We start from the raw sequence: 25,636 nt of genomic DNA on the forward strand, positions 1-25,636 counted from the left end.
TCATTTTATACAATAATTAGACATGAACCTCATAATGGAGGAACCTGTATAAACAGAGATATGGTCATGTGGCTGTGTTGTCTTTCATGAGGTCACAAACATGAAACAAAACGGACCAGGTCGTAGCTGGCTTCTCCACCGACTGTTTACACATTCTCCAAAACATGGATAATTGTTCAGTTCTGTGATTGTAGAAGAAGTTCCTTTATTCTATTGTGAAACTCTATCTCTATACTGCATGGCCAGGAGGAGTCTCTTCCAGGAATTTACGACCTGAGTTAACAGAACCTGGGTGTAGGAGAGGGAGGGGTTTGCCACACTCTATACCCAGAAAGGGCCACGTCATGACAGTTGTATAGCAGATGTCAAACTCATTCCATGGAGGGCTGAATGTCTGCAGATTCTCTCCACCCTTGCACTTGATCGATTAATTAAGGTCACTAATAATTAAGGAACTCCCCTTTCCTGGTTGTCTAGGTCTTTAATTGAAAAGAAACTAAAAACCTTATGTTTTGTAGGATTTTGTCATCCCAATCATAATCATATTACAACTTTTTTTCTTAATTGAACCCATTATATTTGAGTTCGTTGTCATTTGATCCAGTACAATACAACAAAATGAATGTATCATTGATTAGATACCTTTTTCAACAAAACTTGAGTTATTTGATTCTTATTCATGCCACATCTTTGAATTAGACATTACAATACTAGAACAAGATTAGAGGATTTCCCCCCTTATATGCAAATAAAAGTGAAAAATGTGGTACAGTATCAAAGATATGAGCATTTCTTTCATTTAGTATACAGTAGAATAGTCAGCATGCATACAAATAGAGAATGTAGCCTCTACCCTCTGTTGGGATAGGGGGGTCCCCCCCCACCCACCCACCCAAATCAACACCATTATCCCAGGACCCCTAGACCCACTCCAATTTGCATACCGCCCCAACAGATCCACAGATGACACAATCTCTATTGCACTCCACACTACCCTTTCCCACCTGGACAAAAGGAACCCCCCATGTGAGAATGCTATTCATTGACTACAGCTCAGTGTTCAACACCATAGTGCCCTCAAAGCTCATCAATAAGCTAAGGACCCTGGGACTAAACACCTCCCTCTGCAACTGGATTCTGGACATCCTGATGGGCCACCCCAAAGTGGTAAGGGTAGGTAACAACACATCTGCCACACTGATCACCGCCTGGTATGGCAACTGCTCGGCCTCCGACCACAAGTTACGACAGAGCCTGGGCACAAACCCAGAGTCTCTGGTGGCACAGCTGGCGCTGCAGTACAGCGCCCTTAACCACTGCGCCACCCGGGAGGCCACCTAGGTTTATTTGAGTAAATACTTCAACTTGTTTTTCTTAACTGCATTGTTGGTTAAGGGCTTTTAAGCATTTCACTAAGGTCTCCACCTGTTGTATTTGGCGCATGTGACAAATTTAAATTTGTTTTGACCTACAGTGCATTTGTGAAGTACTTAGGCCCCCTTGAATTGTTCCATTTTGTTGTTACAGCATTATTTTAAAATTAAATTGAAGAAGAAAAAAAATCTACATACAATACCCCATAATGACAAAGCAAAAACATGATTAGACATTTTTGCAAAATGTATTAAAAATAAAAAGTATCACTTTTACATAAATATTCAGACCCTTTACTCAGTATTTTGAAGTCTTCTTGGGCATGACGCTACAAGCTTGGCACACCTGTATTTACGGAGTTTCACCCATTCTTCTCTACAGATCCTCTCAAGCTCTGTCAGGTTTGATGGGGAGCATCGCTGCACAGCTATTTTCAGTTCTCTCCAGAGATGTTAGATCGGGTTCAAGTCCGGGCTCTGTCTGGGCCACTCAAAGACATTGTCCCGAAGCCACTCCTGCGTTGTCTTGGCTGTGTGCTTAGGGTCCTTGTCCTGTTGGAAGGTGAACCTTCACCCCAGTCTGAGGTCCTGAGAGCTCTGGAGCAGGTTTTTTAATCAAGGATCCTCTGTACTTTGCTCCGTTCATCTTTCCCTCAATCCTGACTAGTCTCCCAGTCCCTGCCACTGAAAAGCATCCCCCCAGCAGGATGCTGCCACCACCATGCTTCACCGTAGGGATGGTGTCAGGTTTCCTCCAGACGTGACACTTGGCATTCAGCCCAAAGTGTTCAATCTTGGTTTCATCAGACCAGAGAATCTTGTTTCTCATGGTCAGAGTCCTTTAGGTGCCTTTTGGCAAACTCCAAGCTGGCTGTCATGTGCCTTTTACTGAAGAGTGGCTTCCATCTTGCCACACATAAAGGCCTGATTGGTGGAGTGCTGCAGAGATAGTTGTCCTTCTGGAAGGTTCTCCCATCTCCACAAAGGAACTCTATCAGAGTGAACATCGGGTTCTTGGTCACCTCCCTGACAAAGGCCATTCTCCCTTGATTGTCCAGTTTGGCCGGGCGGCCAGCTCTAGGAAGTCATAGTGTTTCCAAACTTCTTCCATTTAAGAATGATGGAAGCCACTGTGCTCTTAGGGACCTTCAATGTTGCATAAATGTGTTGGTACCCTTCCCCAGATCTGTGCCTCAACACAATCCTGTCTCGGAACTCTACGGACAATTCGTTTGACTCCATGGCTTGATTTTTGCTCTGGCATGCACTGTCAACTGTGCAACCTTTTTATATAGACAGGTGTGTGTGCCTTTCAAACCATGTCCAATCAATTGAATTTACCAAAGTTGGACTCCAATCAAGTTGTAGAAACATCAAGGATGATCAATAGAAACAGGATGAACCTGAGCTCAATTATGAGACTCATAGCAAAGGGTCTGAATAATTATGTAAATACGTTTTTTTATTTTTAGTTTGAATACATTTGCAAAAATGTCTAAACCTTTGTTCACTTTGTTATTATGAGGATATTTATTTAATTCATTTTAGAATAAAGGCTTTAACGTAACAAAATGTGGGAAAAAACTAGGTTTGAGTACTTTCCGAATGCACCGTATACAATCAGCTGACCTATAGACAAAGGAACTTGTATCTTACTCTATAATTATGTAGCATGCGTTATGACGTAGAAGTATTTACCACATGTAAAGACATTAATTTGGCTCCCTGACTTGCATACTGCTAGGCTACTGCTTTTTGAGCTCCAGACAACAATTATCTGTAGAGAAGTTATAAACATATTCTCTGAAGATGGGAATTTCCTCACTGCAGGAACAATAGGCAGTGAGGTGTGAGCCTCATTCTGGTACACGCTTAATTTAAGTTTGTTGTGGAGGACAGGCTCATAGTAACACACAGTGTTGAAAATGTTAACTCCTGAATCAACACAAAGAATGTTATATTGAAAAGGTAACACTGGCCAATTTGCTGTGTAACAAAAGAGCTCTACTATTAATGAAAGACCAACAAAGAATTCATGCCTTTTAGGCCAAAACTACACAACAATGAAAATAGGCTTAAGATGGATAGCGGTATGCTTTTCACTGGGTTGTACTGAATGGTGGGATGGACCACCCATGCAAACAAATAAAGACTGGTTCCTGCCCTCAGATTGGATGCACTTTGGAGTGCTTCTCTCAATCATGTGCAGCCAGTCATAGCTTTTTATGTCAGGTAACAGTTTTGACTGGATGGGATGCAGTTAATGTCAGAAGTGACGAACAGGTTTGGAGAACTTATGTAGACGGTTAGGAGAATTAGATTAAAGTTAAGTAAAATGCTAAAAACATGCAACTTTTGATATCACTTTGACATTAGCTGCATCATATCTAGCCACGACCATAAATAACCGGCCCGATTCCTCCTCGCTCAAGTGAGCTGAAATCTAATGCTGTATGGAAAAAAAATGTATTCATTTCCAAGAGAAGTTAAGTTGTAGAAGAACGTAGCACTGGCTGTAGAACAGGCATTTTTATTTATTGAACATAATACATTAATTGGAGGGTGTCACAATGTGATATATATTGGCGAAATAAGTTACAAAAACATTAGATAAATTATACGTACATATTTAGATAATCTAAAAGTGGTCATTGCATATGTTAAGTTTTGGGGCTAGTTTCACTGCCATAGATTAAGGCTTGGCTTTTATATATAGTTTTTATACTTTAATGTCAAGTGCAGTGAAACAGTGCGGTTTGTTTGAGTCCTGGCTAGAGTTTACTTGTGTAATAGATAACATTTAGTCCATATGTTGCTGGAGACGTGCAGGTAGCTCCTCCAGGGTCTTTAGTCGATGCTGTGGGGGAACATCAGGGTATTTATTCCTGCCCTGTCTGTCCAGCAAGTACCCATGGAGGCCCAGTGACCGAGAGGTCACATAGTCATAGACATAATGGTCCCCAATGTGAGCTACACTCGCGGCTGTTACGCCACATTTCTCTAGTGCCCGGTGGAAGATGGCTGGGTTAGGCTTGGCTATACCGGCCTCCTCTGAGGTGAGCAGGAAGCTAAAGTGAGACAGAAGGCCACAGCCTCGTAGAATCCCCTCCAGGCGATTGTCAAAGTTGGACACCACACCCTGCTTCAGTCCCAGGGAGGATATGCTCTCCAGGGTCTTCGCCGAGTCTGGAAATACCTTAGGACGGAAGATACAGGCTATTAATTTCACAATGTGGCACAATTGTTCCAATTGATATTGAGGATGTTTACAATTTAACTATTTTAATGAATGCATGATCATTTTGCACAATCATAATATCACATTTTTGGAGATGTTACATGAATTATACAACATACTGTCATGCTGAGTGAAGCAATTATTATAATCCCCTCACCTCCCAGTTATTAGGGCTGCAGAAGCCATGATACAAGTTGTGGGCCAGTGTGTCCAGTAGGGCTGCGTCCTGTACTCTACACTGGGCGAAGGTGTCCCGAACCACTCCCATCCACCAGGCCTTCCCCCCCAGGCCCTTGGCCGTACCGTAGTTGGGGTAGAGTTTGGAGTACTGGTGGAAGGACTGGCGGAAGGCAGCCTCCACCTCTGTAGGGTTAAGACTGAAACCTGCTGTTCGCTGGACCTCCTGGCAGTACTGCTCCCCGACAGACCTGCGCACCTTCAGCAGGGTGTCTTTCACATCCCACAGCACCCAGCGCAGTGGCACATGCATCACACCTGCCACAGAAATACACAGATCCACAAGCATCTCATGTTGTAGATGTAGCTGAGATGGAGGAAATCAGAAAAAGTATGAAAAATGGCTCAGCTACTTCACTGCATTGACAAAAAGAAAATTAACAAAATAGCTAAGGCTGCAAAATAAAACACAAAAAAGCTCTGGAAGGCACTGAAAGATTAGTGGAATCTGTGTGGGTAGCTGGACAGGTAGAATGACTGACAGTGAGGGTGAACAGGTGGTCACGGGTCGAGTGACAGAGGAATGGATGAGACTGAGGAAGGAATTATTTTAACCATAAAGTGGTACATTTACTGAGTAGTCTGTGTTGCATCACAAAGGAAACAATATAACATGTATCCAATCAAATTCATAATCAAAGATCAAATCATATCATTCATTATTAACATAATTTAAGGAATTCAACAGTCCAGTTCATTAAGAAGTCAATAGTAATCATCCGTGAGTTATTTAGGCTCGTAACTATTTATCATAAATCATGAAAGAATACGAACAGTGAATGGTTATTCAATCTATAATCCCCAGTAGTTTGATATCAAAGTTGATCAGTTCAGCAAACAATGACGTTTCTCATTTCACCCCTTCATGTGTACATGTAATTAATTTCATTAACCATTTAACCATATCGATTGCATAATTGGCATATGAGGATCCGTAGGGCCGTGATCATTGACAATTCACATTACACAATATGTTTGAAGCGTGCGCTCCGCAGTAATAACAAACAATAACTGATGGCCCACTCTCCGGATCGCAACAGATTGTTACCTTTCATCTGAACTGAGTCGGTGGATTTACGTGGATTCATGGACGCACAGAACTTCTGGATCATACGGAGTTAAGGAAGAGAAAGCAGTGAGCTCAGGCGATGGCAATTTCCTCCTTTTTTTTGGAGTTGAGATCTGTCTGACTTTTCCACCTGACCTAATTAAAGCGCCCCTGGCCCAGCTGAGTAAGTGGCAATGAGTTAAAGGATTATTCCACCAACTCCATGGGCCTTTTCTACAGGTACAAAGTCCAGATACTGTTTTATTTCTAACTGATTGATCCCACAGTAATACACTGACTTTTTTGTTAGTTGCTCAATGATAACACCACATAGTGGTGCCTGGAGAAGTGACTATACTCTGAGCAAAACATTTCCCAAATGGCCTGCCCGGTGAAAGAAAGCTGCTCTGTGTGAAAATGTATGAGAAACAGTGACATACACTCTGAATGACCTACAATTATCTTTCACAGTCAGGCCAACCCAAGCTGTACTGTACAGGTAGGCCTACTAGTGAAACAGATAAATGGAGGCTGTCAACTAAGCCAGGTTTTCGCTCTCAAAGTTGTTAAATTCATATTTCTGTTATTACGGGGCTATCACTCAGTCAAGAGTGTGCCTGCGCAGGGAGTCTTGTGGTTGATGGACATAGCCTAGAGTGGAATGGCTACCTTGTAGTGTGTTCATACGGTATAGTAAACTTTGTTCAACTGGAACCTTGTCGTTGTGTCATTTCGAGTTAAAAGTCACACTTTTTTAATAGAAAAACAACTAAATAGGATGTTATATGTCCATAACAATGCTTAAACCACACCAGGAGACCACTAAGGTCTGGGAATTGTATTTGTTGTTGTGTAGTTATCGTTTAATTTAAGTGTCAGGCACCTAGAACTGCTGTTTGGCTAGCAGTGTTTCTGAGATGTTGTTAGCACAACATATGGCCACTGAACTGATGCAGATAATCATGATATCATTCTGCCAGGTAGGCAAAGACTACTTTGTAGCTAGTTAACATTTTAAATTGAGAGTTTTTGGGAAAGCCTTTCCATCTACCAGAAGACGGTTAGGCCTACCATTAGCATCGCTATATTTTTCCTTCCTTACGTTTTACGTCATGACATTATGAGGCATGTTTTGCCTTGCTTCATAGTAGCCTATAGCCAAAATCCCACCATAGAAACACGGAGAGAATGATTTTATAAAGACCTCAATGTTCTCCTGTTCTATTGGTTTACTTTAAACTTTATTACATTGTCTAGCAGCCAAAGGTATGATCCTAGTCATATGATCCTAGCAACCCATGATAGTTGTAAGTTGTTGCATCTTCAGAGCTCCCTTCTTTCTAAAATGTCTAATGGATATTTCTATTTCTATCTATAAAACTGCTTTCAGGTATGGGTGGTGCACATTTTAGAATGCTTTTCCTGTAAATTGCAATTTGGAACATTCACATGTAGGCCTGCACCGTGTGTGCATTGCTGCACCTAAAATGTGAGGAAATAATAGTTAATCAACATTTTAAGCTAAACATTTTGATATGTTCCATCAACCTTATTAATTGATATGACATATACCTTCAACCAAAAAAAATTGATCATATTACTCCAGTGCTAGCCTCCCTACACTGGCTTCCTGTCAAGGCAAGGGCTGATTTCAAGGTTTTACTGCTAACCTACAAAGCATTACATGGGCTTGCTGCTACCTATCTATGTACATACCTACACGTACTCTACGGTCACAAGACGCAGGCCTCCTAATTGTCCCTAGAATTTCTAAGCAAACAGCTGGAGGCAGGGCTTTCTCCTATAGAGCTCCATTTTTATGGAATGATCTGCCTACCCATGTAAGAGACGCAAACTCGGTCTCAATCTTTAAGTCTTTACTGAAGACTCATCTCTTCAGTGGGTCATATGATTGAGTGTAGTCTGGCCCAGGAGTGGGAAGGTGAACAGAAAGGCTCTGGAGCAACGAACCGCTCTTGCTGTCTCTGCCTGGCCGGTTCCCCTCGTTCCACTGGGATTCTCTGCCTCCAACCCTATTACAGGGGCTGAGTCACTGGCTTACTGGGGCTCTTTCATACCGTCCCTAGGAGGGGTGCGTCACTTGAGTGGGTTGAGTCACTGATGTGATCTTCCTGTCTGGGTTGGCCCCCCTTGGATTGTGCCGTGGCGGAGATCTTTGTGGGCTATACTCGGCCTTGTCTCAGGATGGTAAGTTGGTAGTTGAAGATATCCCTCTAGTGGTGTGGGGGCTGTGCTTTGGCAAAGTGGGTGGGGTTATATCCTTCCTGTTTGGCCCTGTCCGGGGGTGTCCTCGGATGGGGCCACAGTGTCTCCTGACCCCTCCCGTCTCAGCCTCCAGTATTTATGCTGCAGTAGTTTATGTGTCGGGGGGCGAGGGTCAGTTTGTTTTATCTGGAGTACTTTTCCTGTCCTATTCGGTGTCCTGTGTGAATTTAAGTGTGCTCTCTCTAATTCTCTCTTTCTTTCTCTCTGAGGACCTGAGCCCTAGGACCATGCCTCAGGACTACCTGACATGACGACTCCTTGCTGTCCCCAGTCCACCTGGCCGTGCTGCTGCTCCAGTTTCAACTGTTCTGCATTATTATTATTATTCGACCATGCTGGTCATTTATGAACATTTGAACATCTTGGCCATGTTCTGTTAAAATCTCCACCCGGCACAGCCAGAAGAGGACTGGCCACCCCACATAGCCTGGTTCCTCTCTAGGTTTCTTCCTAGGTTTTGGTCTTTCTAGGGAGTTTTTCCTAGCCACCATGCTTCTACACCTGCATTGCTTGGGGTTTTAGGCTGGGTTTCTGTACACACTTTGAGATATCAGCTGATGTACAAAGGGCTATATAAATAAATTTGATTTGATTCACTAGACCACTTTGAAATGCATCGAGGGGATTAAGTAGTGAGTATACGCAATGCCCATTGAAAAATAAGTGGCTATACAGTGTATACCCTCCACTACACCACTGACAACACACATAGGGGCAGGTGTACCGAGACTGCTTGCGTTACACGCGTTATTACATGCTGACGTTCGTCATGGTGTATACTTTTTAACCATGAAACAAATCAAATTTTATTTGTCACACTTTGTAAACAACAGACTAACAGTGAAATGCTTACTTACGAGCCCTTTCCAACAATGCAGAGAATACAAAGAAATAATAGAACAATTATAACAAGAAGAATAAATACACTGAGTAACGATAAGTTGGCTATATACACGGGGTACCAGTAGCGAGTCAATATGCAGAGGTAGTTAGCGACACCGTGTGCTATGGGGGGTGATCAGGGACATAAACCTAGGCAACCGTACCACCTGACATGATACCAACGCCTTACAAACGTCTGTGTGACTCCTGCGTTACGGGTCTGACTGACATGACACCAACGCCTTACTAACGTGTGCGTGATGCCTGCATCACATATTAACCTCTCTAGAGTTTGTGGGACGCCATCGTCCCACCTGTCCAACATCCAGTGAGATTGCAGAGCGCCAAATACAGAAAAGATACAACTATTTTACATTGGTTTAAAGATGAACTTCTTGTGAATCCAACCACTGTCAGATTTCAAAAATGCTTTATGGCAAAAGCATACCGTACAATTATTTGAGAACATAGCCCTGCAGACAAATCATTACAAACAGTAACCAGCCAAGTAGAAGAGTTACACAAGTCAGAAATAGAGAGAGAATTAATCACTTACCTTTGATGATCTTCATATGTTTGCACTCAGAAGACATTCATTTATTCTTATATCCGAAAATCTCAGTTTTGTTTGCTTGTTTTCTTTAGTAATCCACAGGCTCACACAGTCACAACAGGCAGACAAAAAACAAAAAAATTCAAATTGTATCCATAAAGTTCATAGAAACATGTCAAACGATGTTTAGATTCAATCATCAGGTTGTTTTTAGCCTAAATAATCTACAATATTTCAACCGGACAATAACGTTGTCAATATAAAAGGTAAACAAGAAAGGCACTCTCTGGTCGCGCTCATGAAAAAGCTCTGACGCGGCAGGGTCCACTCATTCAAAATGCTCTTACTCCCTCATTTTTCAGAATATAGGCCTGAAACAATTTCTAAAGACGTAACATCTGGTGGAAGGCATAGTCCTAAATCAATGGATACTGTAATGGCATTGAATAGAAAACTACAACAACAAAAAAATCCTACTTCCTGAATGGATTTTTCTCCGGTTTTCGCCTGCCAAATCAGTTCTGTTATACTCACAGACATTATTTTAACAGTTTTGGAAACTTTAGAGTTTTCTATCCAAATCTACTAAATATATACATTTCCTATCTTCTGGGCCTGAGTAGAAGGCAGTTTAATTTGGGCATGCTTTTCATCCAAAATTCCAAATGCTGTCCCCTACCCTAGAGAAGTTAATGAAAGTCATAATGTGCATTATTTATATTAATTAAGTCTCAACCATAAATGTTAGAAACGTACAATTTCTCCCGTGCAAACAGACATTCCAACGTAGCCACATTGAACTATAGTGTAGCCTACGTGTATATTTCCTGTTATGGCCTAGAAAAGATGATGCCCAATCTATAGATAATCTGTCTTTCCCTCAACACCTCATAGCATGGTATGTTATCTTATCTCTATACAGATCTAAATGTTAGCCAATCACAGACGGTGTTGTTACCAGTTCCACAGACAAGCAATAACAGTTGTGTCCACAGCTTTCAGAGGAGTTCATAGGTGCAATTAGGGATCCTTGGGATGTCCTTTCAGTCGAATAGAGCAGTTCATAGACTTTCCCAGAGGGTCTGTGCTAATCGGACTCCTTGGGATGTCCCTCCCTCTATCAAGTACAGAGGGAGCCCCTGAACAAAGCAGTTAACCCACTGTTCCTAGGCCATCATTGAAAATAAGAATTTGTTCTTAACCGACTTGCCTAGTTAAAAAAAGGCACAAAATAAAACAAAATAAAAAAGTATAATAATGTAAATTGGTTAAGTTTAGTGTTAAAGGTAAGGACGTCCCAAGGAATCCAGATTGCAGTGACTGTTCATAAAGTGAGAGACTGGTACGGTATTTGAGAGCTCGGCGGCGACACATTAATTCATTCTTGTTTTTTTTTACAAGTGACAGAAGCGATTTGAGTGTCTGTCCCAGGTAGTTTCATTAGAAACTATGAAAATAATTACCAAGGTGTACTTGATCCAATTGAGGCGTAAGTAGGCTATATCGTTAGGAAATATTTAGGCCTACTGTGTTAAGGCAAATTTGGTTTATTTGAAAATAATATTTTTTTGTTGATAACATATTGTCGAAAGCACGTAGGCACTATTATTTACTGAGGAGTTCATATGCTTTCCCAGAGGGTCCATGCTATTTGGGCTCCTTGGAATGTCCCTATCAAGTATAAATGTATAAAATTGTAAAGTTCAGGGTAAGGACGTCCCAAGGAATCCGGATAGCAGTGACAGTTCATAAAGTGAGTGACTGGTACGGTATTTGAGAGCTAGGCGGCAACACAGACATTCAGTTGTTTGTTTGTTTGTTTTTCTACAAGTGGCACAAGCGATTTGAGTGTCTGCCCCAGATAGTTTCCTCATTAGAGACGATGAAAAGAATTACCAAGATGTCCTTGATCCAATTGAAGAGTAAGTGGGCTATATTTAAGTTGCGATATCGTTAGGAAATATTTATGTCTACTGTTAAGGCAAATGTGGTTTATTTGAAAATAATTTTTTGTTGATAACGTATTGTCGAAAGCACGTAGGCAATATTATTTACTATGTCGATAGCAGAGTAGGATAGTGTACAATAACGTCATTTGATGTGCTAGTATTATTTATTTCATGGATTAATTAAATTGTAAATTAAATAACTACTTTTCACTAAAGGGAAATGAGGTACAACATGCAACTTCGATTGGAGACCTAAAACCACACAACGGTATCCTAATATAGTGTGGATACAGTAGTAGCCTATTCTACAATCTAACTGTATGTGCTAGTATTATTTATCTAATTTATCAATTAACTGTGGATGGGTATGCTATTTCATTCCATGATTATGTTATTGTAGATACAAGAGTAGTCTATATCTACAACAATAATGTAATTGAATGTGATATAGTATAATTTATTTCATTGATGAATACAATTGTAAATGGGGATGGGTAGGCTACTTTATTCAGTGAATACATTGCTATCTGAATACATTGCTAGTATGTTAATGACAGCTTTTCAGCTGTTGAACTATGGCAATGTCTAACTAATTTCTGAATCGCTTTCTTTTAGTCAAGATGTGATGAGCCAGTGCAACCAATCAGCTTCACTGCAGGTGCTCAACCCACCACTGTTCTCCCTCCATAAGTAACCACATCCTCTTCTCCTGTTCAACTAATTTGCCACCACACAAAAAATGACTGTACATATACCCCTGTGCCCATCTCAATGTAACATGATCCATCCAAGGCCTCAGCTGGAGGCCTAAAATGTGAGAAATGTAAGCAAGGTGCTATATTGTGTGTGTGTGTGTGTGTGTGTGTGGATGGAGTTCAAAGTAAAGACATGAGAAGATGGCAAAGGAGGTAGTGAGAGCATACAGTATGAAAATTAAGATCCCATGGGATCTAAAATGAGTGTGGGGTGCCTTGTCTGCTTTTTGTCCGTTTGAGGATACTACAGTCACCCCTGGTGGAGGTTCTTGGAACACTGCGATTTAAGTCTGAGCACAGGTTGACGAAAACCTTCAAAAGGTGGTGGTGCTATGTTGCATATTATCTTGAATACCAGGCAGATGTTTGAGTACAGAATCAAATGGTGTAAACTTAACAGGCTAAACTTGTTGAGTACACTCTTTGAGAAATGGGTTCCAACAGGGTTCTTTGGTTGTCACCAAAGGAGAAAACATTATGGTTCTAGGATCTACCTGGAATCAAAAAGGGTTCTCCTATGGGGACAGCGGAAGAATCCTGTTAGTTTGTAGATAGCACCTTTTTAACCGAGTGTAGGCCTGTACTGCAGTTGTGGAGATCTGTGCAAAATACAATTAATTGGTGCTGGTGAGTTAAGATAATCAGAAATACTATGAAACATCCCCACTTTTAGCACACATTTGCAAGCAGGCAAAATAACCTGTGTGTGATCACAACATTGACAGGACCAACAAAAAAAAGACTTGCTTGGGACACCCGAGTGGCACAGCAGTCTAAGTCACTGCATCTCAGTGTTAGAGGCAAAACTACAGACCCTGGTTCGTTTCTAGGCTGTATCACACCCGGCTGTGATTGAGAGTCTCATAGGGCAGTGCACAATTGGCCCAGCGTCGTCCGGGTTTAGCTGGGGTAGGTCGTCATTGTAAATAAGAATTTGTTCTTAACTGACTTGCCGAGTTAAATAAAGGTTCAATAAAAAAATTAAAAAACATACAAACAAAAGATGACACGTCTAACTTGCACCGTTATGCAATTATTATGAGACTAGATACATTGCTGCTACTGCATTGCCCCCCTCTCCATTTGTTTTGTACAATGCTGTTACTCGTTGTTTATTAAACTCTTCTTGAACTGCACTGTTGGTTAAGGGCTTGTAAGTAAGCATTTCACGGTAAGGTCTACACTTGTATGTGGCGCATGTGAAAAAGTTTGATTTTATTTGAAATAGCTAATCCTGGCTACCAATGTTCTAGAATTCATTTATTGAGGCAAGCAGATCATAGATGTCAAGGTGGTACTCAAGCATATGCCATGTGCATACAGTGGGGCAAAAAAGTATTTAGTCAGCCACCAATTGTGCAAGTTCTCCCACTTAAAAAGATGAGGCATGTAATTTTCATCATAGGTACACTTCAACTATGACAGACAAAATGAGAAGAAAAAAAATCCAGAAAATCACATTGTAGGATTTTTTATGAATTTATTTGCAAATTATGATGGAAAATAAGTATTTGGTCAATAACAAAAGTTTCTCAATACTTTGTTCTATACCCTTTGTTGGCACAAGGTTTTAACACTGTTGCTGGTATTTTGTCCCATTCCTCCATGCAGATCTCCTCGAGAGCAGTGATGTTTTGGGGCTGTTGCTGGGCAACACAGACTTTCAACTCCCTCCAAAGATTTTCTATGGGGTTGAGATCTGGAGACTGGCTAGGCCACTCCAGGACCTTGAAATGCTTCTTACGAAGCCACTCCTTCGTTGCCCGGGCGGTGTGTTTGGGATCATTGTCATGCTGAAAGACCCAGCCACGTTTCATCTTCAATGCCCTTGCTGATGGAAGGAGGTTTTCACTCAAAATCTCACGATACATGGCCCCATTCATTCTTTCCTTTACACGGATCAGTCGTCCTGGTCCCTTTGCAGAAAAACAGCCGCAAAGCATGATGTTTCCACCCCCATGCTTCACAGTAGGTATGGTGTTCTTTGGATGCAACTCAGCATTCTTTGTCCTCCAAACACGACGAGTTGAGTTTTTACCAAAAAGTTATAAACATCTGGCACTGCAGGATTTGAGTCCCTGGCGGCATAGTGTGTTACTGATGGTAGGCTTTGTTACTTTGGTCCCAGCTCTCTGCAAGTCATTCACTAGGTCCCCCCGTGTGGTTCTGGGATTTTTGCTCACCGTTCTTGTGATCATTTTGACCCCACGGGGTGAGATCTTGCGTGGAGCCCCAGATCGAGGGAGATTATCAGTGGTCTTGTATGTCTTCCATTTCCTAATAATTGCTCCCACAGTTGATTTCTTCAAACCAAGCTGCTTACCTATTGCAGATTCAGTCTTCCCAGACTGGTGCAGGTCTACAATTTTGTTTCTGGTGTCCTTTGACAGCTCTTTGGTCTTGGCCTTAGTGGAGTTTGGAGTGTGACTGTTTGAGGTTTTGGACAGGTGTCTTTTATACTGATAACAAGTTCAAACAGGTGCCATTAATACAGGTAACGAGTGGAGGATAGAGGAGCCTCTTGAAGAAGAAGTTACAGGTCTGTGAGAGCCAGAAATCTTGCTTGTTTGTAGGTGACCAAATACTTATTTTCCACCATAATTTGCAAATAAATTCATTTAAAAATCCTACAATGTCATTTTCTGGATTGTTTTCCCCCTCATTTTCTCTGTCATAGTTGAAGTGTACCTATGATAAATTACAGGCCTCTCATCTTTTTAAGTGGGAGAACTTGCACAATTGGTAGCTGACTAAATACTTTTTTGCCCCACTGTATGTGACACACATACAGTTAAAGTCGGAAGTTTACATACATACACTTAGGTTGGAGACATTAAAACTTGTTTCTCAACCACTCCACAAATTTCTTGTTAACAAACTATAGTTTTGGCAAGTCATTTAAGGACATCTACTTTGTGCATGACAAGTCATTTTTCCAACAATTGTTTACAGACAGATTATTTCACTGTATCACACTTCCAGTGGATCAGAAGTTTACATACACTAAGTTGACTGTGCCTTTAAACAGCTTGGAAAATTCCAGAAAATGATGTCATGGCTTTAGAAGCTTCTGAAAGACATCATTTGAGTCAATTGGAGGTGTACCAGTGGATGTATTTCAAGGCCCACCTTCAAACTCAGTGCCTCTTTGCTTGACATCATGGGAAAATCAAAAGAAATCAGCCAAGACCTCAGAAAAAAAGTGTCAAGGATGAAACAAGTCTGGTTCCTCCTTGGGAGTAATTTCCAAACGCCTGTAGGTACCACGTTCATCTGTACAACCAATACTATGCAAGTATAAACACCATGGGACCACGCAGCCGTCATACCGCTCAGGAAGGAGACATGTTCTTTCTCCTAGAGATGAATGTACTTTGGTGCGGAAAGTGCAAATCAATACCAGAACAACAGCAAAGGACCATGTGACGATGCTGGAGGAAACAGGTACAAAAGTATCTATATCCACAGTAAAACAAGCCCTATATCGACATAACCTGAAAGGCCGCTCAGCAAGGAAGAAGACACTGCCCCAAAACCCACATAAAAAAGCCCGACGACGGTTTGCAACTGCACACGGGGACAAAGATAGTACTTTTTGGAGAAATGTCCTCTGGTCTGAAGAAACAAAAAATAGAACTGTTTGGCCATAATGACCATCATTATGTTTGGAGGAAAAAGGTGGACACCATCCCAACCTGTGAAGCACATGTTGTGGGGGTGCTTTGCTGCAGGACGGACTGGTGCACTTCACAAAATAGATGGCATCATGAGACAGGAAAATATGGATATATTAAAGCAACATCTCAAGACATCAGTCAGGAAGTTAAAGCTTTGTCCATTTGGAAGACCCATTTGCGACCATCACCCCAAGCATACTTCCAAAGTCGTGGTAAAATAGCTTAAGGACAACAAAGTCAAGGTATTGGAGTGGCCATCACAAAGCCCTGACCTCAATCCTATAGAAAATCTGTGGGCAGAACTGAAAAAGTGTGTATGAGCAAGAAGGCCTACAAACCTGACTCAGTTACACCAGCTCTGTCAGGAGGAATGGGCCAAAATTCACCCAACTTATTGTGGGAAGCTTGTGGAAGGCTACCCGAAATGTTTCACCATAGTTGAACAATTTAAAGGCAATGCTACCAAATACTAATTGAGTGTATGTAAACTTCTGACCCACTGGGAATGTGATGAAAGAAATCAAAGCTGAAATAAATCATTATTTCTACTAAACTCAGCAAAAAAAGAAACATCCCTTTTTCAGGACACTGTCTTTCAAAGATAATTAGTAAAACTCCAAATAACTTCACTGTAAAGCGTTTAAACACTGTTTCCCATGCTTGTTCAATGAACCATAAACAATTAATGAACATGCCACTGTGGAACGGTCGTGAAGACACTAACAGCTAACAGATGGTAGGCAATTAAGGTCACAGTTGTGAAAATGTATGACACTAAAGAGGCCTTTCCACGGACTCTGAAAAACACCAAAATAAAGATGCCCAGGATCCCTGCTAATCTGCAGGAACGTTCCTCAGGCATGCTGCAAGGAGGCATGAGGACTGCAGATGTGGATAGGGCAATAAACTGCAATGTCCGTACTGTGAGACCCCTAAGACAGCGCTACAGGGTGACAAGAAAGACATCCTCCTCTCTCATGTGGTACCCTTCTTGCAGGCTCATCCTGACATGACCCTCCAGCATGACAATGCCACCAGCCATACTGCTCATTCTGTGTGTGATTTCCTGCAAGACAGGAATTTAAGTGTTCTGCCATGGCCAGCGAAAAGCCCGGATCTCAATCCCATTGAGCACGTCTGGGACCTGTTGGATAGGAGGGTGAGGGCTAGGGCAATTGCCCCTAGAAATGTCCGGGAACTTGCAGGTGCCTTGGTGGAAGTGTGGGGTAACATCTCACAGCAAGAACTGGCAAATCTGGTGCAGTCCATGAGGAGGAGATGCACTGCAGTACTTAATGCAGATGGTGGCCACACCAGACACTGACTTACTTTTGATTTTGACCCCTCCTTTGTTCAGGGACACATTATTCCATGTCTGTGGAACTTGTTCAGTTTATGTCTCAGTTGTTTAGTCTTGTTATGTTCATTAAGTTTGCTGAAAATAAACACAGTTGACAGTGAGAGGACCTTTCTTTTTTGCTGTGTTTATTATTCTGACATTTCACATTCTTAAAATAAAGTGGCAATCCTAACTGACCTAAGACTGGGAATTTTTACTAGGATTAAATGTCAGGAATTGTGAAACTGAGTTTAAATGTATTTGGCTAAGGTAAACTTCCAACTTCAACTGCATGTATGGTCATATTTTTTATATTTCATTTTCCTCCCAGGCATTTTCATTTAATGTATGTATATAATTACTGCCGCTAGGGGAGCTGTGACATCAATGAAGGGAGTTAGTAAGATATTTAACGTTTCTTATTTAATATATATTTAACATTTCTACATTATGGAGAATGACTAGTTCTGAAAATGAACGTTTCTCTGTCTCAACACTAACTATTAATTCAGGTACGTAATGTGCAAAAATGCAATATGACTCAAAATATTGAGATAACATGGTTAATTACATAGTCCATGAGTTTGATGATGTTTGAAGGCAGTTTTAACTGAGTGAAATACTGGTTGGTATTATCCCCATTGTACGTAAGTTAATGGAATTAGGCTAGGTTGCTAATGGTTTACATTTATTTTTATTTCACCTTTATTTAGCCAGGTAGGCAAGTTGAGAACAAGTTCTCATTTACAACTGCGACCTGGACAAGAATAAAGCAAAGCAGTTCGACACATACAACAACACAGAGTTACACATGGAATAAACAAAACATACAGTAAATAATACAGTTGAATAAAATGTATATACAGTGTGTGCAAATGCGGTAAGAAAAGGGAGTTAAGGCAATAAATAGACCATGGTGGCGAAGTAATTACAATATACCAATTAGACACTAGAGTGATTGATGTGCAGAAGATGAATGTGCAAGTAGAGATACAGAGGTGCAAAGGAGCACGATAAATAAATAAATACAGTATGGGGATGAGGTAGTTGGATGGGCTATTTACAGATGGGATATGTACAGGTGCAGTGATCTGTGAGCTGCTCAGACAGCTGGTGCTTAAAGCTAGTGAGGGAGGTAAGAGTCAGTGATTTTTGCAATTCATTCCAGTCATTGGCAGCAGAGAACTGGAAGGAGAGGCGGCCAAAGTAGGAATTGGCTTTTGGGGTGACTAGAGAGATTTACCTGCTGGAGCGCGTGCTAAGGGTGGGTGCTGCTATGGTGACCAGTGAGCTGAGATAAGACTGGGCCTTACATATCAGAGACTTGTAGATGTCCTGAAGCCAGTGGGTTTGGCATCGAGTATGAAGCGAGGGCCAGCCAACGAGAGCGTACAGGTTGCAGTGGTGGGTAGGATATGGGGCTTTGGTGACAAAACAGATGGCACTGTGATAGACTGCATCCAATTTGTTGAGTAGAGTGTTGGGAGCTATTTTGTAAATGACATCGCCGAAGTTGACGATCGGTAGGATGGTATGTTTGGCAGCATGAGGGAAGGATGCTTTGTTGCGAAATAGGAAGCCGATTCTAGATTTAATTTTGGATTGGAGTTTCTTAATGTGAGTCTGGAAAGAGAGTTTACAGTCTAACCAGACACCCAGGTATTTGTAGTTGTCCACATATTCTAAGTCAGAACCGTCCAGAGAAGTGATGCTGGGAAGGCGGGCAGGTGTGGGCAGCGATCGGTTGAAGAGCATGCATTTAGTTTTACTTGCATTTAAGAGCAGTTGGAGGCCACGGTAGGAGAGTTGTATGGCATTGAAGCTTGTCTGGAGGTTAGTTAACAGTGTCCAAAGAAGGGCCAGATATATACAGAATGGTGTCGTCTGCGCAGAGGTAGATCAGAGAATCACCAGCAGCAAGATCGACATCATTGATGTTTACAGATAAGAGAGTCGGCCCGATAATTTAACCTTGTGGCACCCTCATAGAGACTGCCAGAGGTCCGGACAACAGGCCCTCTGATTTGACACACTGAACTCTTGTCAGAGAAGTAGTTGGTGAACCAGGCGAGGAGGTCATTTGAGAAACCAAGGCTGTTTTGTCTGCCGATAAGAATGTGGTGATTTGACAGAGTCGAAAGCCTTGGCCAGGTCGATGAAGACTGCTGCACAGTAATGTCTCTTATCGATGGCAGTTATGATGACGTTTAGGACCTTGAGCGTGGCTGAGGTGCACCCATGACCAGCTCTGAAACCAGATTGAACAGCGGAGAAGGTACAGTGGGATTCAAATGGTTGGTAATCTGTTTGTTAACTTGGTTTCGAAGAAATTAGAAAGTGTAGTGGAAATGTCCTGTATTACCAAATCACAAGAGAGCAAAACCCACACACAAGTCAGAGTTATCATAAAGTGCATCTTTAATTACATGAGCTCCATCACAACCCTGTGACTCTCAGGTCAATTCAGTGTCTATAAATGAATTCTCTGAAAGTGCTTACACATTGCAACTGAGATCCTTTATAGCAAAGACACACATAGCCAGACAGCATTGGCAATAAATTATCATTCAGCTTTGTCTCCTAAACTAAGCTCTTATCTCGTTCTTGGTACAAAATAGTACCAAGACATTACCTCACCCAATGGTATATATCAATTTTCATTTTAGACACTCCCATCCCAAATACAATCCATCCTGGACAAGCTCACGGAGAGGAGAGTGAGCCTCTACGTCAAGATAAGGGCAACCTCAGAGGGAACATAGAATGGTTCCAGACACTGCCGTCCTCCTCTCCCCGATGGGAAAAGTAGGGAGTGACTGGCACACAGACATTGTGAAGCCAAGAGATAATTGGTTCCCCCTCAATCATCCCTTCACATGGTTTAAAAGATACGTTTACATATGAAGACAAGCTTGACCTCTCCCCTTTCTGTGGCCCAAGTAACTGAACCCTGACAGAGAACAGATAACTGCAAACGGCCAACACTATAGTACAACAAAATACTTTCTAAATGACAAGTATCTCACAAGCATATTCTGAAAATAAAACATCTTATCTATGTTACCCAACTAATTCTGATTCTGCCACAACAAAAGGCAGGGTAGGATAGATATAGGTCTGTAACAGTTTGGGTCTAGAGTGTCTCCCACTTTGAAGAGGGGGATGACCGCGGCAGCTTTCCAATCTTTGGGAATCTCAGACGATACAAAAGAGAGATTGAACAGGCTAGTAATAGGGGTTGCAAAAATGTTGGCAGATAATTTTAGAAAGAGAGGGTCCAGATTGTCTGGCCTGGCTGATTTGTAGGGGTCCAGATTTTGCAGCTCTTTCAGAACATCAGCTATCTGGATTTGGGTGAAGGAGAAATGGTGGGTGCCGGGCAGTTGACCGGGGTAGGGATGGAGGTGGAAATCATGGCCAGCCATAGAAAAATGCTTATTGAAATTCTCAATTATAGTGGATTTATCGGTAGTGACAGTGTTTCCTAGCCTCAGTGCAGTGGGCAGCTGGGAGTAGGTGCTCTTATTCTCCATGGACTTTACAGTGTCCAATAACCTTTTTGAGTTTGTACTACAGGATGCAAATTTCTGTTTGAAAAAGCTAGCCTTAGCTTTCCTAACTGCCTGTGTATATTGCTTCCTAACTTCCCTGAAAAGTTACATATCACAGGGGCTATTCGATGCTAATGCAGACCGCCACATGATGATTTTGTGCTGGTCAAGGGCAGACAGGTCTGGAGTGAACCAAGGGCTATATCTATTCCTGGTTCAATTTTTTTTGAATGGAGCATGCTTATTTAAGATGGTAAGGAAGGCACTTTTAAAGAATAACCAGGCATCCTCTACAGACGGGATGAGGTCAATGTCATTCCAGGATACGCCGGCCAGGTCGATTAGAAAGGCCTGTTCGCTGAAGTGTTTTAGGGAGCGTTTGACAGCGATGAAGGGTGGTCATTTGTCCGCAGACCCATTACGTATATGCAGGCAATGAGGCAGTGATCGCTGAGATCTTGATTGAAATCAGCAGAGGTGTATTTGGAGGGCGAGTAAGTTAGGATGATATCTATGAGGGTGCCCGTGTTTACGGATTTGGGGTTATACCTGGTAGGTTCATTGATAATTTGTGTGAGATTGAGGGCATCAAACTTAGATTGTAGGATGGCTGGGGTGTTAAGCATGTCCCGGTTTAGGTCACCTAGCAGCAGAAGCTCAGAAGATAGATGGGGGGCAATCAATTCACATACGGTGTCCAGGGCACAGCTGGGGGCAGAGGGTGGTCTATAGAAAGCAGCAACGGTGAGAGACTTGTTTCTGGAAAGGTGAAGTTTCAGAAGTAGAAGCTCAAATTGTTTTGGTACAGACCTGGATACTAAAGACAGAACTCTGCAGGCTATCTCTGCAGTAGATTGCAACACCGCCCCCTTTGGCAGTTCTATCATGGCGGAAAATGTTATAGTTAGGGATGGAAATGTCAGGGTTTTTGGTGGTTTTCCTAAGCCAGTATTCAGACACGGCTAAGACATCCGGGTTGGCAGAATGTGCTAAAGCTGTGAATAAAGCAAACTTAGGGGGTAGGCTTCTACTGTTAACATGCATGAAACCAAGGCTTTTACGGTTACAGAAGTCAACCCATGAGAGCACCTGGGGAGTAGGAGTGGAGCTAGGCATTGCAGGTCCTGGATTAACCTCTACATCACCAGCGGAACAGAGGAGAAGTAGGATAAGGGTATGGCTAAAGGCTATAAGAACTGGCCGTCTAGCACATTCGGAACAGAGAGTAAAAGGAGCAGATTTCAGGGCACGATACCATAGATTCTGTACAGACAAAGGAACAAGAAGGGATTAACATGGCGCCCAAACATTCTGTACTTTATTTCAACGTTATAGATCCAAGTTGTTTTATTTTCTATGAACAAAGGCTCAGTTCACTTTAGGTGATACATGTAAATATGTGACGTCACGATAAAATGTGTTAGTGTTAATATTTGTACAAAAATAGTGTAACAATTCACTAGCTTGATGCTAACCAAATTTAGCTTGGCTAAGCACAATAGTAGTTAGCTCTAGCCTAGTTGGTTTTAGTTGAAGTCAGCTTAATGTAATGGTTGTGGCATTGTTTTGCACTGGCGCCCAGTAATTTAGAGTTTTTTCTAAATTGACACTGATCGTACAGTGAGTTATATATAATGCGAATGTGTAGATGTATGGGGACTCCACGTTTGGATGAACGGACCAACGGGACTGTCACGGGCAAGTCCCTTGACGGGTACCAGGAATGGTGGAAGGACAATCTGAAGGTAATTGTCTTTGCACACAACACAGCAGTGTCCAGGCCTCCAGAGTATTCACTCTATTGCCTGCCATATGGAGGGGAGCCGCAGCAGTTAACTGACGTAAACAATGCAATTGTATATAACATTATTGCATATACTGTAGTATAATCTTTGTTTAATTGACTTAGTGTTTTTCTTTTGCTGTTTTTGTATAACGTACTTTGAGGTCACTGATATTCCACCTGATGTGGTGGAAGTTGAAGCAGATCAGAATGCCTTTGAAGACCACCTTTAGGTGTTCTGTTAATCCGGTAAAGTGGTAAATCTGGGAAGTGGGGGGGAAACTAGGTCAAATCATGATGTCAGTGATGTTCAGGTCCGAGTAAGATGCAGAGATTCTGAGTTAGATGACTGTTCAAAACAAAAATTCCAGAGTTCCCAGTTGTCTTGAAGGCACTGTATTCGGAAGTCAGAGATTGATTTGCCCGACTTGTGAGTTGTTTTGAATATGCCACTAGACACCTAGGCTACCTCCAACAAAGAAAAGGGGGATACCTAGTCAGTTGTATAACTGAATGCATTCAACTGAAATGTGTCTTTCGCGTTTAACCCAATCGCGTTTAACCTGAATCAGAGAGGTGCGGGGGGCTGCCTTAATCAAAATCCATGTATTCTCAGCCCGGGGGAACAGTGCTTTGCTTGGACAAGACAACAAAAAAGTGAATCTTTTCCGCTTTGGGATTCAATCTAGCAACCTTTCGGTTACTGGCTCAGCGCTTTAACCACTAGGCTACCAAGAAACCATTGTGTTTCTATTGATGCGAGAAATAGGCATATCTACACAGTAATGGTGGCTACGATATCAACTAGCCTAATAATTTTTGCATTGAGGTGATAGGCCTATTTTAGCTAAATCAACAAATGAAATTGCTAAACTAAACAGACACTTAAACTAACATGTAACACATGTAGACGTTTTTAAGGCATTCATGGTAAAATCATTCAGAATAAACTTACACGTGACGTGTTACACGATGTGAACATCACGAACACTATGTCTACGTGTCAGCAGTTTGATGCCTTAGAAACAAACTTGTCTCCATTGACAATCCATGTTAATTCTTGGCGTCTTTTTATGGCGCTAGGAAGATGTTAGGTGACTTGGTGAGAGGGATCAGTAGCTTCACGAGGCTTAATTATGGCATGAATCACCCCCCATAGTGTGCTGGCTAGCTAGCACAAAGTGTCACTCCCACCTCTCGCCTGCTGTGTCCCGGAGTTCTCCGTAGGACTAGCTGGATAAACTGGCACAGTGTCCTTCGCTCCCGAATTCTGGACACCAGCCCTCGGCATCGTTAACAGAACTGCAGGAAAACAGTGCCCGTTGTCACCCCGCCCCTTCTTCTGTGGGTTTAATCAGCGGCTGGCATCCAACGTTATTGTTCAATAACGCCACCTACTGTACTGGATCGCTTCTGCCTTCCCTAACCTAAAAATGTACTTATATAAGTATAAAGAGGGGTTCCTGCTGATACAGGAATGCAGGCCGAAATTGCACCATTCTCTTTCTCTAAGGCCTAGACACATCACTACTATGGGCGCAAGACGAGCAAATAATCAGAGGCGCAAACAGTTGTTTTCCCACGAAAATGCTGGTAATGTTAGCTAGCTAGTGTTGTAGTAGTGTGACAATGGCAACAGCGGCTGTAGAAGCTGTTATTTACTTCAAGGTGGATGTTGTTGCTAATTTGTTAGCACCACCCTTTTAACTTTTAAACTTTGTTTACAAATGATAATCTTGTGAATGGCACTTTTTTCAGCTCACTTGATGTTTGCGATCTCTGAAAATAATGACTATGAAACATGGTTGCATTTAAACTTTAGATCACTGGTTAGTGTGATGAAGGTCATAAAATAACTTTTGTTAATTTCATTTGGAAAATGAAAAGGTTGTGCTTTTGTATTGTTATGATTTTCTGTCTCCGAGGCTCGGCCAGGCCTGTTTTCATTCCTCCTTCAGTAGAACTAGAATGGTCCGACTACAGAAGCTATAATAAATTATACTATGTTTTCTGTTATTTTCTTGATTTGAATTTGACACAACGTATTGGAAGATTTTTGGTCCCTCTGAAGACTAGGGCCATAGTTACGGTTCGCCACTGATTTATAGGCAGGGATAAAGTGACTAAGCAACAGGATAAACAGCAGCAGCATATATGACAACATCGGAGTTAAATGATACGTATGTAAAGGAAGATGTGCGTGTGTATCGTACCTGATCACTCTCGACGCTACAATCACAGACAGAAGAAGGGTTAGTTACCAGTATATTTGCTACAATGCAACGAGGTATACCCTTACTGGCAGTCGGTCCTAGGGTGCAGCACTTCAAATATCACGACGGAATCTCTTGCACAGAAGAAAGGGTTCCTTTTGAGTCCTGCACTCAAACATGTAGCCTACCGTGTAATGTTTGTTGTGTTAATCCTTTGCATAAATGTAGTATAATACTGAGGTTGGACAAAAAGTTACAGGACGTTCAAAATAGAGTAAATCCATTCTAAATTGTGACATAACTGCTTCTCCTGCCATCTAATGTTGGGATAACCCAATATGTACTTACTCTTAATAAGGAGCCTGTCTTAAGGTTCAAGGACCTTGTATGTTATTTTAGAGGTAGACTGGCTCTGGCATCAAACTATTCCATTGAAACGTGGATCGATTCTCAATTGGAATACGGTTCTAGAAACAGAAGCCGGTTACGTTCGTTCATATAACATTCAAATAATTTATCGCAAAATATACACTGTACACTGTTTACCGGCTTTATCACAGTTGCAGCCGACAGTATTTTTTCAGTGACAACACGTTTCTGGTGGCCTTTTTCCATTACATACACAGGCGTTCAGAGCACGATAGATTGCTAATTAGCAGAGGTGGTCCGTCTGTCTTCCAAAAGACACGCGCTGTAACATAGCGATATGGCCGTGTGGGAACACTAACCCTAAAAAAGGTGTATCAATTTAA

At 41.8% G+C, this 25,636-nt stretch overlaps 1 protein-coding gene across 3 annotated transcripts; it reads right to left on the reverse strand.

Moving 5' to 3' along the window:
• Positions 1-3,887: 3,887 nt before the first annotated feature.
• On the reverse strand, positions 3,888-25,542 carry hdhd3 (haloacid dehalogenase-like hydrolase domain containing 3). 3 transcript variants are annotated; one of them, XM_042324609.1, is made up of 4 exons: positions 24,885-25,034; positions 5,897-5,951; positions 4,769-5,106; positions 3,888-4,569 (listed from the first exon to the last, which is right to left on the reverse strand). In XM_042324609.1, the coding sequence occupies exons 2-4, from the start codon at positions 5,934-5,936 to the stop codon at positions 4,174-4,176; spliced, it is 774 nt and encodes a 257-aa protein (XP_042180543.1). In that variant the 5' UTR covers positions 5,937-5,951; positions 24,885-25,034; the 3' UTR covers positions 3,888-4,173. The 3 variants fall into 3 exon arrangements, with proteins under 3 accessions (XP_042180543.1, XP_024283460.1, XP_024283459.1); XM_024427692.2 differs by lacking the exons at positions 5,897-5,951; positions 24,885-25,034 and adding an exon at positions 25,233-25,542; XM_024427691.2 differs by lacking the exon at positions 5,897-5,951 and having other exon boundaries at positions 24,885-25,033.
• Positions 25,543-25,636: the final 94 nt, after the last annotated feature.

Source organism: Oncorhynchus tshawytscha, linkage group LG07 (assembly GCF_018296145.1).
Source record: "Oncorhynchus tshawytscha isolate Ot180627B linkage group LG07, Otsh_v2.0, whole genome shotgun sequence".
Classification (NCBI taxonomy): Eukaryota; Metazoa; Chordata; class Actinopteri; order Salmoniformes; family Salmonidae; genus Oncorhynchus; species Oncorhynchus tshawytscha.

What these genes read in the sequence shown, in the direction of transcription:
- hdhd3 (XM_042324609.1), bottom strand. Translation starts at nt 5,936, where the DNA reads ATGAATCCACGTAAATCCACCGACTCAGTTCAGATGAAAG. An exon ending in CGACTCAGTTCAGATGAAAG is followed by an intron (nt 5,107 to 5,896) that starts GTAACAATCTGT and finishes TTTCTGTGGCAG; the next exon opens with GTGTGATGCATGTGCCACTG. An exon ending in GCAGCCCTAATAACTGGGAG is followed by an intron (nt 4,570 to 4,768) that starts GTGAGGGGATTA and finishes TTCCGTCCTAAG; the next exon opens with GTATTTCCAGACTCGGCGAA.